Source organism: Kogia breviceps, chromosome 3 (assembly GCF_026419965.1).
Source record: "Kogia breviceps isolate mKogBre1 chromosome 3, mKogBre1 haplotype 1, whole genome shotgun sequence".
In the NCBI taxonomy this organism is placed as follows: Eukaryota; Metazoa; Chordata; class Mammalia; order Artiodactyla; family Physeteridae; genus Kogia; species Kogia breviceps.
Genome location: NC_081312.1, coordinates 76665797 through 76682686, shown reverse-complemented (window position 1 = coordinate 76682686; position 16890 = coordinate 76665797). Strand labels below are relative to the sequence as shown.

Genomic DNA, 16890 nt, shown 5'->3' with positions numbered 1-16890 from the left:
TTCATTCACTCTATACACATACATTCATTCAGAGGGAGGCCCTTTTAATTTATTCAGCTGTTTATAGATTTTTATAGTTCCACAAAAAACATTTTGAGCTGGAGCAGAAAGGAGGAACAGGATTGGACGTGAATTGGGATGGGACCGGGAGAGAGAATTCCAGACTGAGGAAACAATTTAAGCAGAGGTGGGGAGATGGAACATTTGAGTCTCATTCTGGGAAGCTACAGGGGTCTGGACTTTACGAACACGCCCCAGACTGGATCACCTCCAACAGATCAAAATACTGGCTCCCCGTATGTTGATGCCCATCAGTTCTGCCCCTAAGATTTTATACTCGCGCGAAGCAGTAGCAGCCCGGCAGATACACCTCCTGTGCGTCTGTCCTGGGGCTTAGGACCCAACGGTGTTGCAATCGACCCCAACTCGGGCCCTCAGGCTCCAACTCGGTTCTCTCCAGGCTCCCTCCAGGGTGGAGCTCAAGGCTAGAGTCCTCCCGGCGGGGCTTGCGGGAGCATAGACTGGTGGCCTGACGTCTGAAAAGCTGCCTCTTCTCACCCCATCCGGCGTCTGGAGGCGTCCAGGACAAGGATCGAGGAGAATTAGCTAGGCTTGAGTCAGACGTGAGATTTCTTGAAGACGGAAGAGCTAAGCAAAGCGAAAGGTAAATGTCGCAGCAGAAGATAACTCCAGAGCAGCCTGGCAGCCAATTGCTGACGGAGAAGTAAGATTCAGAGAAAAGGTACAGGTATATCACTCAGCGTGGCTCGTTGGTCTAGGGGTATGATTCTCGCTTTGGGTGCGAGAGGTCCCGGGTTCAAATCCCGGACGAGCCCCAGTGGTTGAAACTTTTTCCTTCTAACTGCTGAAATAAAGCTCAGTTCTATACAAACTTACCAGCGTTCCGAACTGTTCTAAAAAAGAGAAGTGTTCTACAGAAGAGAACTGTTCTGCAAAAAGATTATCTGTACGGGGCCAAACTGCCTGGCTTCTTGGACTCTCGCCAGCGGACGCCTGGGAGTGGCAGCCTCCGCAGGCAGTGTCCTCACGACCCCTGAGCTCTGGGCGGGGTCTCAACTACAAAAAGGCTCGCACACCGACGCTCCTCTCCTTTGCGTTTCCACCGGCTCCCCATCGTCCTTACAGGGAGGAAGAAGCGGGTGAGAAGCAAACACTTCTCTTTCCACCGTTCTACCTGTTTCTGCAGACTTGTTCTGAGGCCGAGGTGGGTTCACACACTCCTCCTCCTCCAGATCCTCTTCTTCCATCTCCCCCTCCACCCGTCTCCTTTTTAACAGTTTCATCAGGGGCGTTTGGGTCGGGGGGGTTGCCTCTTAGCAGAGGCAAGTGTGGGGCTCGGTGGGGAGGCGTTTGCGGCACCAGACTGAAGGAGCAGAGGAATGGGAAGGAAGGTATAAGTCCAGTTCTTGTAGAGTTAGAGATTCTCCATTCCTACTCCGATGCTTATTTTCCGCAGCTGAGTGGAGATGTGGAGATGCCAGCGTGAAATGCCTGTTGCCTAGAACGTAGGCTCTAAGGGGGACCCCAGAATTGGTGACCCGAAGGAAATCCAGGGAGGCCTACACTTCCTCAGAACTAAGGATTCTTTTGCTTGGTACCCAGGATGATCGCTAGATTTATGAAACAGGTCTTGTCCAGTTTTTGCAACCATAACTAACTCCTCACCCTTCACCCACCTTCAGCCAGAGTTGAGAAGTTCTTTGAGACATTGCCAACAACCTCTTCTCTAAGCTTTCTTAGTGGAACCTTGGGATCCTCAGCTTTCTTACTCTGTGACAGCACATCAAATGGTAACAACACAGGGCTTATTTAGGCAGGATGGTAAAAACAGTTTCAGCAGCATTCTGGGGAAATCTGGGGCCTGGGGAAATCTCAAGTGAACAGTAGGGGAGCAGAATTTGACACCCCAAAATGTCTCTGTAGCATATTATTTTAACCTGGTTATTTCCTAAGAAACAGCAGACAAGGGGAAAATCCTGAAAGCCTAATAGGAGTTAACTTTTTGTAATAAGAAACATTTACATTTATAAGGGAAATCTCCATTTGTAAGAGTGTCTCCCTCTCTGTACCTGGAAGAAGAGGATGACCAAATATCTGCAAACTCTTGCCTGCTGGAGAAGTCAAAGACTTAGGTTTGCATCACAACCCTACTTTTGTTTACTGCGCTTTTCCTGGTACCCTAACAAAACTGACTCTCCCCACCCTCAACATCCTTTTTTGCCTTGAGGGGAGGATGGTATTTAAAGAGAGGGCTTCTGCCATTTTGGCGAGTTACTCAGTTTTCCTGGGTCTCTCTAATGTGTCCATGATTTTAAACATCTGTTTGATTGTCTCCTGTCAGTCTGTCTCATGTCAATTTGATTCTTAGACCAGCCAGAAGAACCTAGAAGGGTGGAAGAAAATGTCCTCTTCCCCAACAGAGCCAAGACCTTTCCTGTGTCATTGGGAACCTCACAATCAGGTCATAAATGTAATCACTAGAGACCCAAGTGACATAATTATCTGAATAGCACATGGCTAACTTCCCAGAAGCAGCCAGAGGTATTCAAAGAGCCACTTAACTACACAGCTACTAACTAGTTAGTGCAGAAGGATAAGACACTTTATTTCAAGCAACTTTTTAACAGGTAATGGGGGAGTAAAACATTTTGGGAATATATGGAAATATCCAAAGTAGTTTTCTCTTAAACAGCAACTTTTCATTGGCACCTTTAAAGTTATCTTTGATTTACTAGAAATTACTAGTGTGGACTATGAACACTGTGTGGTGCAGTGGGAAGCTTCTAGTCCCTGGAACTGCATATATTCACTGGGCAATACATGTTCTTTTTTCGTTCCTGGTTCCTCATCTGTAAAATGAGGGGTTGATAGATAGTCTCTGAGGTCCCTCTTCTAATTCCGACTGTAGGATGTTGGTAACATGACTCTTATATGAAAGAAGGTACTCCAGTAATATGGAGAAGAACTATAGTTTGGCAGAGAGGCTGGGGAAAATCATTCTAGGAAGAGGAATGGCTCTGGCTATTGCTGAAAGAGCAGATATGAGCTTATAAGCAGTCAAAACTAAGAGGTTTGCTGAGTTACTGTTGTAAGCATTTACCAGTGTGATTCATAAATTAAAGTAGATGGCCAGGGGTCTTCCCTGGTGGCGCAGTGGTTGAGAGTCCGCCTGCCGATGCAGGGGACGCAGGTTCGTGCTCCGGTCCGGGAGGATCTCACATGCTGCGGAGTGGCTGGGCCCGTGGGCCATGGCCATTGAGCCTGCGCGTCCGGAGCCTGTGCTCCCCAACGGGAGGGGCTACAACAGTGAGAGGCCCGCGTACTGCAAAAAAAAAAAAAAAAAATAGATGGCCAAGAAAGTGGACCACAGCAGGTCAGTGAAACCCCTCTTTAGTTTTTATTTAATCTTTATTTGAGCAAAGAACAATCTCTGTAAACAGCTATTCTCCAAACACATTGAAATACCTGGGAAAGAGCGAATGGGCACAGAACAAGAGTTTGTTGAAAATGGAATGTTTAATGTTTGTCTTTGTTTGGAAATATAGGTGGGTCAGCTGGACTTTGTCCCCATCCTCCCTCAATCAATAGTGTCCCCTACTTCCTGGAGGTAGAGGTGTGACCCTTATTTCCATGTGGGCTTCATCCTCTTTTAACCATTACTTCTGTTACTAAGTAAGTTTCATGCTTATAGACCTAAAAAAAATTTTTGCGTTATGAAGGAATTTAGAGATTAATCCCTTCCCTCCATCAGCTACTTTTATAATTAGCCTAAAGGACAGAATTAAACATATGTACTCTGCATAAAGGGAAAAATACACCAGCACTAAGGCCTTAGAAGGAGAACCCATGCTTCCTGTGTCCATGTGCAGGAAAGCTATTGGCTTGAAGGAGAGAGAGAAAAACATTTCAGGAAACGGGGGATGGCTTTAAGTTCAAGTTGTCAGAACATATGAGCATTTTTTTCAATCGGCAATTGCTTCACATCTATTAAAGTTACTGACAAAAAGATATAATATTCATTAATCATAGATTATAGGTAGTCCCTCAGTATCCAAGGGAGATTAGTTCCAGGACTCACCAAGGGTACCAAAATCCAATGCTCAAGTCCCTTATATAAAATGGCATAGTATTTGTATATAATCTGTGCACATCCTCCCTATACTTTAAATCATCTTTAGTTAATTATAATACCTAATACAATGTAAATGCTATGTAACTAGTTGCTGGGGCACAGCAACTTAAAAATTTTGCTTTTTGGAAGTTTCTAGAATTTTTTTTCAAATATTTTCGATCCATAGTTGGTTGAATCCGAGGATGGGGAACCTGTGGATGTGGAAGGTTGACTGTAGTTCCTCATTATAAGTATTTTGAGTAAGCACTTAGATGCATTTTAATGAAATAGTAAAACTTTCTTTTTAAATCTTTTCCAAAATCTTATATTCTGTTTCATAACCTCATTGTGCAAAGGTGAAAAGAAAAACAATTAGAATGAAAGCAATCATTCACCATTCACCAGCTGGCTTTGGGCATTGTCAGCTCTATGGACAGATTGTGAAATGTCCAAAGGTTGTCCAGTGAAACCCCAGAGGAAGAGAAAGGACTTGGCCGTGTTCAGAGGCTGGAGGCTGCCCCCCAGCACTACTGCATAACTCTAAAATCAGAGGCTGATCTGTTTGTGTGAGTTGGTGCTTGCACTGGTGTTTCAGGCCATGGGACTGTATGTGCTCGATTTTGGAGTGGAGTAGCTAATCTCTGCTTTTAGGCGATTTATCCGACTAGGGTGGGGTTATGTTGATCAAGTCATCTTGATCCCCACATATTTCTCCAACCAGGGATGGAACCCTCTCCCCCTGCATTGGAAAGAGGAGTCTTAACCACTGGACTGCCAGGGAAGTCCTGATAACTTTTTTAAAAATCATATTATTGGGCTTCCCTGGTGGCGCAGTGGTTGAGAGTCCACCTGCTGATGCAGGGGACACGGGTTCGTGCCCCAGTCTGGGAAGATCCCACATGCCACTGAGCGGCTGGGCCCGTGAGCCATGGCCGCTGAGCCTGCGCGTCCGGAGCCTGTGCTCCGCAACGGGAGAGGCCACAACAGTGAGAGGCCTGAGTACTGCAAAAAAAAAAAAAAAAAATCATATTATTTGTATTAATAAATCTGAACTCACTACTAAAAGGAAAAGATCTTCAGATTGAATCACAAAGCAAAACCCAGCTGTGTGGTTTGTAATGGCTGATAACTTTTTTAAATTCAATTCTTCAGTTTGTGTTTAAAAAGTGATGTGTGATTAATTTACGGTAGGTGCCCCTCTCAAACAGTGTGTTTGCCCATAAAAGGAAAGTGAGTGTTTGGGCATGTCGTTAGAGCCAGTAGAGCCCCACATCCAGCTACTGCTCTTTGCTCTGTTAAAAACCAAAATTCAACCGCGTAAATTTGAAGGCCTAATTGACTTTGTTGAACGATTCACCAAGGGGGCAGCATCTCATCTAGGAGATAAGAGGTGCTCCGGGGAGCTCTTCAATGGAAGGCTTTTATAGTCAGAAGCTGGATGAGGCAAGAAAGTTATTAGCAAAAGAAAAAGAAAGGGTTGTTTCAGTCAAGGGCCCCTGCTGTTTGATTTCAGAGTTTCCTCATAAGAAAAACTGGCTTACATAATACCCACCTCACAGTCTTGGTGACGGTTAAATGTAGTCATGTGTATGAGTGCTTCATAGAGTGAAAGGTAACACTGATTATTATAATTATTATGATGATTTCAAGTGCATTTGTTTTACTGGTAGGCAGCCTGTCTTCAGTTGACACCTAAAATACAGGGAGACGGAAAACTTGGAGTGGGTGGATGACAATAGAAGGTTGAGGAGTTTTAAGAAGATAACAGTGTCCTAGATCCGACATCAGTGAAGGTGGGTGCTGAGGGTTTGTGAAATAGTTGGCCTCCTGCTGCTACCTGATATTTGAAACCATAGGATCTATAAGTGATCCTGGTGACCTTCAGTCCACTTTCTATGCAGGCAACGAATGCACTTTGTGAGTGGATGCAATGTCAGTGTTGCATTGATGGTGGAGATAATCAATTTTACAACTGTGTTACAAGGAACAGAAGATTGAGTGCTCACAGTTAGTCATTTGTGGACAGGTAAAGAAGAAAGGAGAGAGAAGCCCAGGACATATGATCAGGATATTTCTGAGGGTTATTAAGGGTGAGTAGCTGGGAGGTTGAGGTCAAAGGCAGGGTGCTAACAGCTGTCACATAACCTTCTCTGGAACTGCTTTCCTGGTTCTGTGAAACCTACTTAGCATCCTTGCATGAAACCAAATTATGGGGGTAAACAGAAAGCACAGTGGAGCAGCATCCTGCTGAGAGATCCCATCTCACTCTGCAGGCTTCTTCTGAGGCAGTTCTTAGAGCTGGCCCAAGAAACGACATCTTCTGGATCCAGATCATTGCATGGGAGCAATGAAACCTCGGTCCTGTCCTGGGCAAAAGTAAGAACCACGATGTCAGGAAAAGCAACTTTGGGACAAGAGGCCATGTTATCAAACTTTGCCTCTGGAACAAATCTTTAATCTATTCAGGTGGATTAATAGTTGGCTCTGTCATGCCCAGGGAAGAGGTGAATGACTCCCATTGTTTGTCCAAGAGCAGTGTCCTTGGTTTGCCTGTCTCTGCAGAATTGGGGATTTTTAGATCTAGTCTCCCACCCTGTTCATCTGATCACTATATAATCAGAACCAAGAGGGGCCTCCAGGTTCACACAGCTGGAACCCATCTCCAGGAACAAACAGCTGGAAACTCTCTTCAGTTGGAGGGAAACTTCCAGGTTTTTGTAAGATTCTTCCATCTGGGTAATCCGTTGTTTGATTTATTTACTTGTTTGTTTCTATACTATTTTTAGCTGTCCATTCATTTCAGTGAAACTATTTCCCCCCTTTTAAAGCCTCTGGGCCCAAGAATTAAGAAGAAAATGAATTAGATTCCAAAGTTTAAAATGAAAACAGATTTCTTTGGGGGATATCCTGTATCAGGGGTCCCCAACCCCTGGGCTGTGGACGGGTAGCGGTCTGCGGCCTGTTAGGAGCGGGGCCGCAGAACAGCCGGTGAGCGGCGGGTTCGTGCCCGGGTTCGGGAGGATCCCACGTGCCGCGAATCGGCTGGGCCCGTGAGTCATGGCCGCTGGGCCTGCGTGTCCGGAGCCTGTGGTCCGCAACGGGAGAGGCCACAACAGTGAGAGGCCCGCGTACCGCAAAAACAAACAAACAAACAAACAAAACAAAACAAAACAAAAAACCGGTCCCTGGTGCCCAAAAGGTTGGGGACCGCTGTCCTATATGTAGATAAAGGGAAACTAGTGCGATTAGGAGCAAGTGGAGGTTTAGGAGAGACTCCTAAATTGTGATAAAATCCCCAAGGGAAAGCTGTTTGCTGGAGTGCATCCAGAACCGCCCCCCACACACACCATATAGGCATTGTATGTGGCTTAACAAGAAAAGAAAGTATATTTTTATCTCTGTTTTCTTTTCTTTTTCGATATTTATTTATTTGGCTGTGCCGGGTCTTAGTTACAGCACATGAGATCTTCTATCTTCGTTGCAGCAAGTAGGATCTTTCAGTTGCGGCCTTCGAACTTAGTTGGCATGTGGGATCTAATCTAGTTCCCTGACCAGGGATGGAACCTAGGTCCCCTGCTCTGGGAGCACAGAGTCAGCCACTGCACCACCAGTGAAGTCCCAGCTCTGTTTTCTTATAACCTTCCCTGATAATTCCTTTCCTTAAGAAAGTTTTGGGGGAATTCCCTAGTGGTCCAGTGGTTAGGACTCTGTGCTTTCACTGCGGAGGGCGTGGGTTCAATCCCTGGTCAGGGAACTAAGATCCCACAGGCCGTGCAGTGCGGCCAAAAAAAAGAAAGTTTTGTGTGCTCTTTGAAAGCAAAGTAGGACACATCCCAAGATCAAAAGAAGGTACACTGACCATAGTTACTCATCATTAAAGGTCAAGGTAATTCCCTGGTGCGTAAAGTTTGGTGGATCCCTTGAATACAAAATATTGCCTATTGGGAGGGGAAGAGAATGTTAATTTTTTTTTTTTTTTTTTTGTGGTATGCGGGCCTCTCACTGTTGTGGCCTCTCCCGTTGCGAAGCACAGGCTCCGGACGCGCAGGCCCAGCGGCCATAGCTCACGGGCTTAGTTGCTCCGCGGCATGTGGGATCTTCCCGGACCAGGGTACGAACCCGTGTCTCCTGCATTGGCAGGCAGATTCTCAACCACTGCGCCACCAGGGAAGCCCGAGAATGTTAATTTTTATAAAGACCAAGGGATTGGTTTGAGACAGAGGATAAAGTTAGTCTAAAGAACATTTGGAACAAATTCCACTGACACTTATGTGCTTGGGTCTAGAAGGGTATGTGTAAATGAGTCTGACCACCCTTGACAAAATGTAAGGCTCTGCACCGTTGGCCTAGGCAGATTCACTTCTGCACCACAAATAATCTCTTATTTGTTTTCTTCCAATTCCCTTTTACCTCTCTTTTTGGGAAATTTAGAATTGCATATATGCTTGTGGAAGGTGTGAGTGGGGGGAGCAGATGTTAGATAGTGGTGGCCACTATCACCAGTGATGTGTATTTGCTGGGATTTGGTTTCTGGATGTCTCAGGGAGTCAAGATTACAATAAGCCTGAGCAAACTTTTGCTGAGTTGTTATAGAACAAATGTGCAGGGACTTCCCTAGTGGCGCAGTGGTTAAGACTCTGCGCTCCCAATGCAGGAGGCTGGGGTTCGATCCTTGGTCAGGGAACTAGATCCTATGTGTATGATGCAACTACGAGTTCTCATGCCACAGCTAAGGAGCCTACCTGCCACAACTAAGACCCGGCGCAACCAAATAAATAAATTAAATGAATAAAATTTTTTAAAAAAAGAACGAATGTGCAAATTTTGTTTGTAAGTCAGAAACAAAAATATTCCTTTACCTCCGCAGATTGGGACATGAGGACCTTCAACCTCCCAACAAACAAGTGGCTTTTTAGGGTGACAAGCCCTGAAGTAGGGTCAGGCCGGTGCCTTAACTAGAAGTGGTATGGACTAGATTTACACACCGAGCCTTCAGGGATGATGCATACCAGTAAGATTGGGCTGCAGACCATCCTATCATCTCTTTCTTCCAGCTGGTGCCTTGTGCCACCAACTAAACCGATACAAACTTATCTTTACAATTCCATGGTCACTGGACTTTTGCTAGTGAAACTAGAAAGGCTCTCTTATGCTTAATGAGAACCAGGGAATTTCAAACTTTTAGAGCTAGCAACTCTCATTTTATAGATGAAAAAATTTAGGCCTGGAGAAGAAAATGAAGTCAGTCATTTAAAAAAATCATTATTGAGGGTCTACTGTGAGGCAGGCAGTATGATACAAGGTGAATAATATGAGCCCTGCCCTCCTGTAGATTATGCACCAGTAGGAAACACTGAGAAGTAAACAGGTAATTGTTTGCTCAAGATCCCATGAATAATGGTTTGGGAATGGCACCCATGAAACCTGACAAGAGGTAAATCTTTATTTTGTGATATCCTTGTGGGCATATCCCGAGCTTTGTGACTTTTGCTTTGACACTGGTGAGCTGTCCTTGCGCTTAATATCTAAAGCATGGAGTGTTTGGACAGAAACTGTAGACAGGCCTGCCAGCTGACACCCCCTTCGGTGAACAGCAATATCCGCTGTACAATACTGGCACCTCCTACAAGGACCCACTGTTTTCTCTACAGCGTGGGCGACAGCATTCCTATCCACCACTGCCACCTAATGACTCTTTTGGGTACTACCAGCTCAGGTTCTACTTCCAGATTTTTGGACTCTGGTATTCTGGCCTCTGCTCCCTGTGTGACCTTTAAGGACCCTTCCAACCTTGACAGCCTGCCATTCTACAATTGCCTGTGACATTAGAAGGCAATATATGTCCATCGCAGAGCAAGAGACTTAACTGATTACAATTCCAGAAAACTTTGTCTTCCAAAAAACTAGAAAGAGAAAACACACCCAGGAGACTGAAAAGCACAATGTAAATGTAAAGAGCTTGGCTCATGGGGAGCATGGCAGCCCAGCAGCTGTGTTGGAGCAGCGACATGTAGGACTACTTGTTATTCTTTTAGGTGTGACTCTTCCAATCATGTACCACTTTCTTGCTAACCTCCCAAGAAAACACTTTTGCTATTACAGATCATACTCTTATGTGCTTAATGGAAACCTTTTCAGTGACTATTTCTTTATTTCAGAATTGAGGAATGACCAAAGAGTTTCTTAGTGTATAATTTGGTAATTCTTTGGCAGTATACCAAATTTGTCTACAGTCATGATAAAACAGACAAGGTAGAGAAATGCCCCATAAAAGTGATTCAGACTACCACAAGGGCATGACTCTCTCTCTCTCTCTGAGCCCTTCTGTGTGTCTATCAACATGTACTATACTCTTTTTCCTCCTAATAAACACTTTACTTGCTTCACTAAAAAAAAAAAAGGAAGAGAGAGGTCATTTCGCTCACCCTGTCACATGCCTTCACATGTAACCAGCAGAGCCCCAACTCCTCTTGTCTTTCTAGAGTCACAGTTGTATTCCCAGGGCTGGTTAGCATCACTACAGTCTCAGTGCTACAACCTGTGGCCTCTTTAAGGGCTACAAAAATATTTAATATGAAAATATGTTTATTGACTTACACACAATATAAAAATTAATAATTAATTTAATATCCATGACACTATACCATTTATTATTTTTTAAATAAATAAATAAATTTATTTATTTATTTATTTTTGGCTGCGTTGGGTCTTTGTTGCTGCGCATAGGCTTTTCTCTAGTTGCGGCGAGTGGAGGCTACTCTTCATTGTGGTACACGGGCTTCTCATGGCGGTGGCTTCTCTTGTTGTGGAGCATGGGCTGTAGGCACAGGGGCTTCAGTAGTTGTGGCACGTGGGCTCAGTAGTTGTGGCTCACAGGCTTCAGTAGTTGTGTCACATGGACTCCATAGTTGTGGCTCAGGGGCTCTAGAGCACAGGCCCAGTAGTTGTGGCGCACGGGCTTAGTTGCTCCATGGCATGTGGGATCTAACCTGTGTTCCCTGTTTTGGCAGGTGGATTCTTAACCACTGCGCCACCTGGGGAGTCCAAGACTTGGTGTGTCTTAATGGTCTTTGTGTTCTAGGACCTAGCATGGTGACTGGTACCCAGTAGGGGCTTATGTAGTGTTTGTTATTGAATTAGTTAATATGAATTAAAGAGTGTGAATGGGGCTTCCCTGGTGGCTCAATGGTTGAGAGTCCACCTGCCAATGCAGGGGATACAGGTTCGTGCCCCGGTCCGGGAAGATCCCACATGCCGCGGAGCAGCTGGGCCCGTGAGCCATGGCTGCTGAAAAAAAAAGAGTGTGAATGGATTTTGTAATGCTACAACTGATAGAAACGTAAATTTTTCAGGGATAGGAAAGAGAGGTTGGGGCTGGAAGGTGTGTCCAGGAAACTTTTAAATAGACTTTCCAAAAGAATCGATGGACAAGACATATGAGACTAATGAGGAAAGGAAAAGAAAAAGATATGCTTAGGTGATGGAGGATACCTGATTCATGACGTCCTGTCCGAGGGAAAGGTCCCTGTCCTTTTAGCTTAATTTGGCAATGCTATTCTGCCCTTACCGCATCTCCTTTTGCTCTTGTCAGGAGTCTTTGTTGGAAGAGATGGTGATGGTCCTAAGCCCCCTGTTTTTCGTCTTCATGCTGGGTCTGGGTCTGACCCCACTGACCCTGGCTCAGGGTGACTACAGATACAGACACTTCCTGTTCCAGCACTATGATCCCACACCACAGGGCCGGGATGACAGATACTGTGAAAGAACGATGGAGAAACGAAAGCTGACCCATCCCTGCAAAGAAATCAACACCTTTATTCATGGCAACAGTGATGACATCAAGGCCATCTGTGACGATAAGAATGGAAAACCTTACAACAACAGTCTCAGAATAAGCAAGTCTCCCTTCCAGATCACCATTTGTAAGCATAGAGGAGGGTCCCTCCGGCCTCCATGCCGGTACAGAGCCACAAAAGCGTACAGAGTCATTGTTATTGGCTGTGAAAATGGCTGGCCCACCCACTTTGAGGAGTCCTTTATCCCTCCAAGGCAGTAGCCTAGAGCTGGCTCTGCTCTTCTTTCCTTGCATTTCCCCCTCATACTGTAGCAACATTCATTGCTAGGAATCCAGAAAATGAGCTGCTGATCTTTTGTTTTCTGTTTTGCAATATGCTTAAATACATAAAAACGTCTCTGAAATCCGTAAGAATCAGTCTTCTCACTGATTTTTGGTCTATTGATCCTTCCCCATTTTCTCTATTCAGCTGTCCCCTGAGAGGGGATGGGATGGGATAGAAATGCCTTTTTCCTTATCAGGCATTAAGGAAGTGGACTTTACCTTTCTGTGAAGGTAAGGATGTTAAATTCATCTTACAGAGATTGCTGGGAAAATTCCAGGGCTCAAGGCCACTAAGCAGAACTTGTAGGAGAAGCAAATTGTTTTGCTGTCAACTTTAATAAGCCAGTATTACTTTTACAAATGTTAAGCCTTAGGAAGAAGAGTTTAGGACTAAATACCAACAGATTAATTACATTCTCTCTCTCTTTAACACACACACACACATTTGTAATCCTGCATGAATACCAAAATCCATTCAGGGTAGCCACTCTTACCTTAAGCAGGAAGTAATTTGATATTGCTTTGGATGGAACACTGCCAGGATATTCTCATGTTTATTTTATATAAAGATCAAAAAATTGATTACTACATTATTTTCTCTTTAATCTTTTACTTTATCAACTGACGTCTGGCAACTCTGAGGTCTTGGGGAGGTCATAGAAAGATTCCAAGCTTATCCTTTATTCTTCTTCAACTTGATACGTTTTCAAGTAAATACAAACTTAGGTTAACAGTCTCTGTAAAATATGCTAATTAATCCACGGGTTCAGTGGTTAACTTCCTGTTACCTAATCTCATCAACAGATGCCTGGATATTTTATTTAGACAGTAGTTAATAAATTACAGTTATGCATCACTAGTTTTGCCTTCTTATGAATGACTATAGTGGTCATAGTATTCCCTATGGTGGCCTCTCCTGCTGCCTACATGCCCTGAAATGGACCAAAAGTCCTGGTTCCTCAATACCTGGGTTATAGGTCAGTGTCCTGGTGCCACAGAGAGCCCACCCTCACTGAAAGTACTCAATTTATGGAGGAAAGGATGAAAAAGTAGGTTATGAATATAACTCAACGCATGAATATAACTGCCTTGAATTCATCTATTTCAAAATGGAAAACATTGTCATTTCTTTCTGAAGTAGGGAGAAGGGTTTTCCAAACCTCTTTTATTAGAAAATTTGTCTTGGGACTTCCCTGGTGGCGCAGTGGTTAAGACTGTGTCTCCAATTCAGGGGACACAGATTCAATCCCTGGTGTGGGAAGATCCCGCATTCCTCGGAGCAATGAAGCCCGTGTGCCACAACCACTGAGCCTGAACTCTAGAGCCCATGAGGTGCAACTACTGAGCCTGTGTGCTGCAACTACTGAAGCCTGTGCACCTAGAGCCCGTGCTCTGTAACAAGAGAAGCCACTGCAATGAGAAGCCCACACACCACAACGAAGAGTAGCCCCCCACTCACCGCAACTAGAGAAAGCCCGCGTGCAGCAACGAAGACTCAACACAGGAAAAAAAAAAAAGTTCTGGAAATGTATAGTGTTAAAAAAAAAAAAGAAAGAAAGAAAATTTACCTTAGTATAAAATCAAAAAACCCTTAGGAAGCGAGAAATTTCCAGTGTTTGGTAGACTATTTGGATTTTTTTTTCTGGTTCTCCAACCAGGACTATCTCCCTAATATTGGCAAAGGGGCTTCCTAACAGACTCTTGCCCACTCACGGTCTTGATGGGGAAAGTCAAAGGCATGGACCATTATTACATGGATCACATCATAGTTGTGAAAACTCACATCTCCAAACATCTACTTAGAGCATTATTATTGCATACTCTGCCCTGGTGTTAGGACAAATGACACTTTCCCAGGAAATCATGTGGCAATGGATAGGGTTCTTCCTGACCTGCTGATGGAGCTAGCAGCTGAGTAGCCAACCCTAGTAGTTTTTGCTCTTGATCTCTTCTTCTCTCACAACCAAAGTTTGTTTAGAATGAAATGTTGAGTCACAGGCAAGTCATTTTATCTCAGGTCAATCATTTGAAGAATTGAAATCCTAATCCACTATGTTTTGCTGACTTTGCAAGGAAAAGAGAAGAAGAACCCCCAAATGTCAAGTCCTTTAAGAATGATGACATGAAAGAAAGAAAATTCCATGCACTTTGGAGACATATGTCTAGGGACATAGTATAAATTCTAGTAGCTGAGATATTTTGGCTTAAAAACAGCCTTCTAGGGCTTCCCTGGTGGCACAGTGGTTGAGAGTCCGCCTGCCGATGCAGGGGACACGGGTTCGGGACCCGGAGCGGCTAGGCCCGTGAGCCATGGCCGCTGAGCCTGCACGTCCGGAGCCTGTGCTCCCCAACAGGAGAGGCCACAACAGTGAGAGGCCCGCGTACCACAAAAAAAAAAAAAAAAAAAAAAAAAATAAGAGGGAGGGTGTCAATAATATGTGCAGTTCAGTTTAGTTGTTATTATATCAGATTGAGGGAACAAAGGAAACCAAGAAAAATGGAAATTGTAAAAGTGGCCATTGCTGACATTTACTGAACACTTAACCATAGGCTAGGCATTGTGATAAGCACTTTACATTGATTTTATCATTTATTCTTCACAACATTCCTAAGAAGTAGGTATTATTAGTATGCTTATTCTACTTGTGAGGAAATATACTGAGAGAGGTTAAGTAATTTCCCCAAGGTCACACAGTTAGTGTGGCAGAACTAGGTCTTTGGGATCACAGTATCAAAAGAAGTTCTTACTGAGATTTGACGTGTGCGGTGGAGAAAGCTTTTGGGGCAAGCTCTAAACAAAAAGTATGTGTCGGGAGGATTTGGTGATCATTTCATTTTCTGTTGTAGGTAGAACCTTGAGATGTACCCATTGATGTCTACATTGGACTTCTGTTCATAATATTTTTCCATGTCTTGTTAAATCAGTTGGTAACTGTGGCTGAGGTCATGGGTTTGCTCTTATATGAATAGTTTAATCTACTCTGTAGCTAGTCATCTTGCTAAACCATGTTGTTGGTCACAAAGAAGCAGGATGAGAGAAAGTAGACAGAACTGTGCAAAATTGGATTTGGGAAAAGCAACCCAAAGTACATTGTTGTGATGAAGCTCTTACCCAAGTGCCAAGTGTATCTTCAGAAGTTGTATCCAGTGGTCCTGGGGTTGAGGGGTAAATCGAACATCATTTCTTCCTGCCATCCTGCTTCCCACAACTCCTTCACTTCCCTCACTTCCCAACTCCATATTGCATATCTGCGGCAGCAGACACAAGAATATGACATAGAGCTTTGTATCTTTCTGTGCACAGGCGAAAGGTGGTTGTGAACTTAGAAGCTGGCATTTAAAAGAATGATAGTTATGTCTGATCCTAATCATTATTGTTAAGGATAGGCTGTAGGTGGAATAAAGTGCAGGTCCCTCGTCAGCTGTTTAATCACTCACACAGTGTGATCCACCATCATGAAGCAGCCTCTTTGAAACAAAAGACAGTAGTAACCATATATATCAAACTAGGAGATCAGCTGGGGCTAACCCTTGGACTGCATGTGTAGAAAATGGATCTGTCTGATGCTCCAAAAATTGTCCTTGCTGCTTTGGGTTGCTCACTTCCTGTTGAATCAGGGATGATTTTGCCTGCCCCTTGGTTTCTCTCTAGGCATCTCCAAGGTAGTGATGGCTCTCCAGAGGACCCATGCATTACTTCTGCTCTTGCTGCTGACCCTGCTGGGGCTGGGGCTGGCACAGCCCTCCTATGGCCAGAATTTCATGTACCAACGATTCCTGCAGCAACACGTGGACCCTCGTGTGACAGGAGGCGATCATCGCTACTGCAACTTGATGATGCAAAGGCGGAGGATGACTTCACCTCAGTGCAAGCCCTTCAACACTTTCATTCATGAAGCCAATTGGAGAATTAATAGTATCTGCAGAACCGCCAATACTCTGTGCAAGAATGGCCAGATGAACTGCCATGCGGGTGTAGTGAAGGTCACAGACTGTAGGGAGACAGGAAGTTCCAGTGCTCCCTACTGCAGATACCGGGCCAGGGCCAGCACCAGACGTGTTGTCATTGCCTGTGGAGGTAATCCAGCAGTGCCTGTGCACTTTGATCAATAGATGCCACCCAGCAGGGGTTATGGCCCAGCTACTGGCCTTTAATTTACTCCTTAAATAACAATGAGTAATGCATTTGAGTTGTCCCAGGCTCCGTCTCCACTGCTTCTTTCTTTCCTTTTTTTTTTTTTTTTTTTGTTCATTATATAACCAATTCTGTTAATTACATTGCATGAAAGAGAAAGATGAGACATAAACTTATAATGAGTCTGAGCTTTTCTGTTATAAGCTTCCTTCTATGATATTGGTCAGCGTTGCTCTCTCTAATCTTATCCTCTGGAACTTAGTCATTACTTAGCACTTCAAGAATTTCAAGGTGCTTTCATCTAAGTTATCTCATTCTAATACCATAGCACCCTTGGGATGCTGCTGCTAGTGTTGCAATATACAAAAGCCCAAAGTTAAGAGATTTGCTAAGACCAAAAGGTTAGTAGAAAAGCTGAGACAAAAGTCTAGTTTACATGGTTACTAATCCAGGGCTTTTTCCACTTCATCACAATGAATGTTTTGAAAATATCTGGTTTCTGTG

The 16890-nt window shown here is 44.2% G+C and overlaps 1 protein-coding gene and 1 non-coding gene across 4 annotated transcripts; both read left to right on the top strand.

The window, feature by feature from the left end:
• Nucleotides 1-516: 516 nt before the first annotated feature.
• LOC131752769 (ribonuclease 4) lies at nt 517-16574 on the top strand. 3 transcript variants are annotated; one of them, XM_067028864.1, is made up of 3 exons: nt 517-1225; nt 11724-12054; nt 15904-16574. In XM_067028864.1, exons 2-3 carry the CDS (start codon nt 11742-11744, stop codon nt 16362-16364), a joined length of 774 nt encoding a protein of 257 aa, XP_066884965.1. In that variant the 5' UTR covers nt 517-1225; nt 11724-11741; the 3' UTR covers nt 16365-16574. The 3 variants fall into 3 exon arrangements, with proteins under 3 accessions (XP_066884965.1, XP_058913443.1, XP_066884967.1); XM_067028866.1 differs by lacking the exon at nt 517-1225 and adding an exon at nt 5803-5925; XM_059057460.2 differs by lacking the exon at nt 11724-12054 and having other exon boundaries at nt 1136-1225.
• On the top strand, nt 765-836 carry TRNAP-UGG (transfer RNA proline (anticodon UGG)). The gene has a single exon. It is a non-coding gene; the product is annotated as a tRNA-Pro (tRNA).
• Nucleotides 16575-16890: the final 316 nt, after the last annotated feature.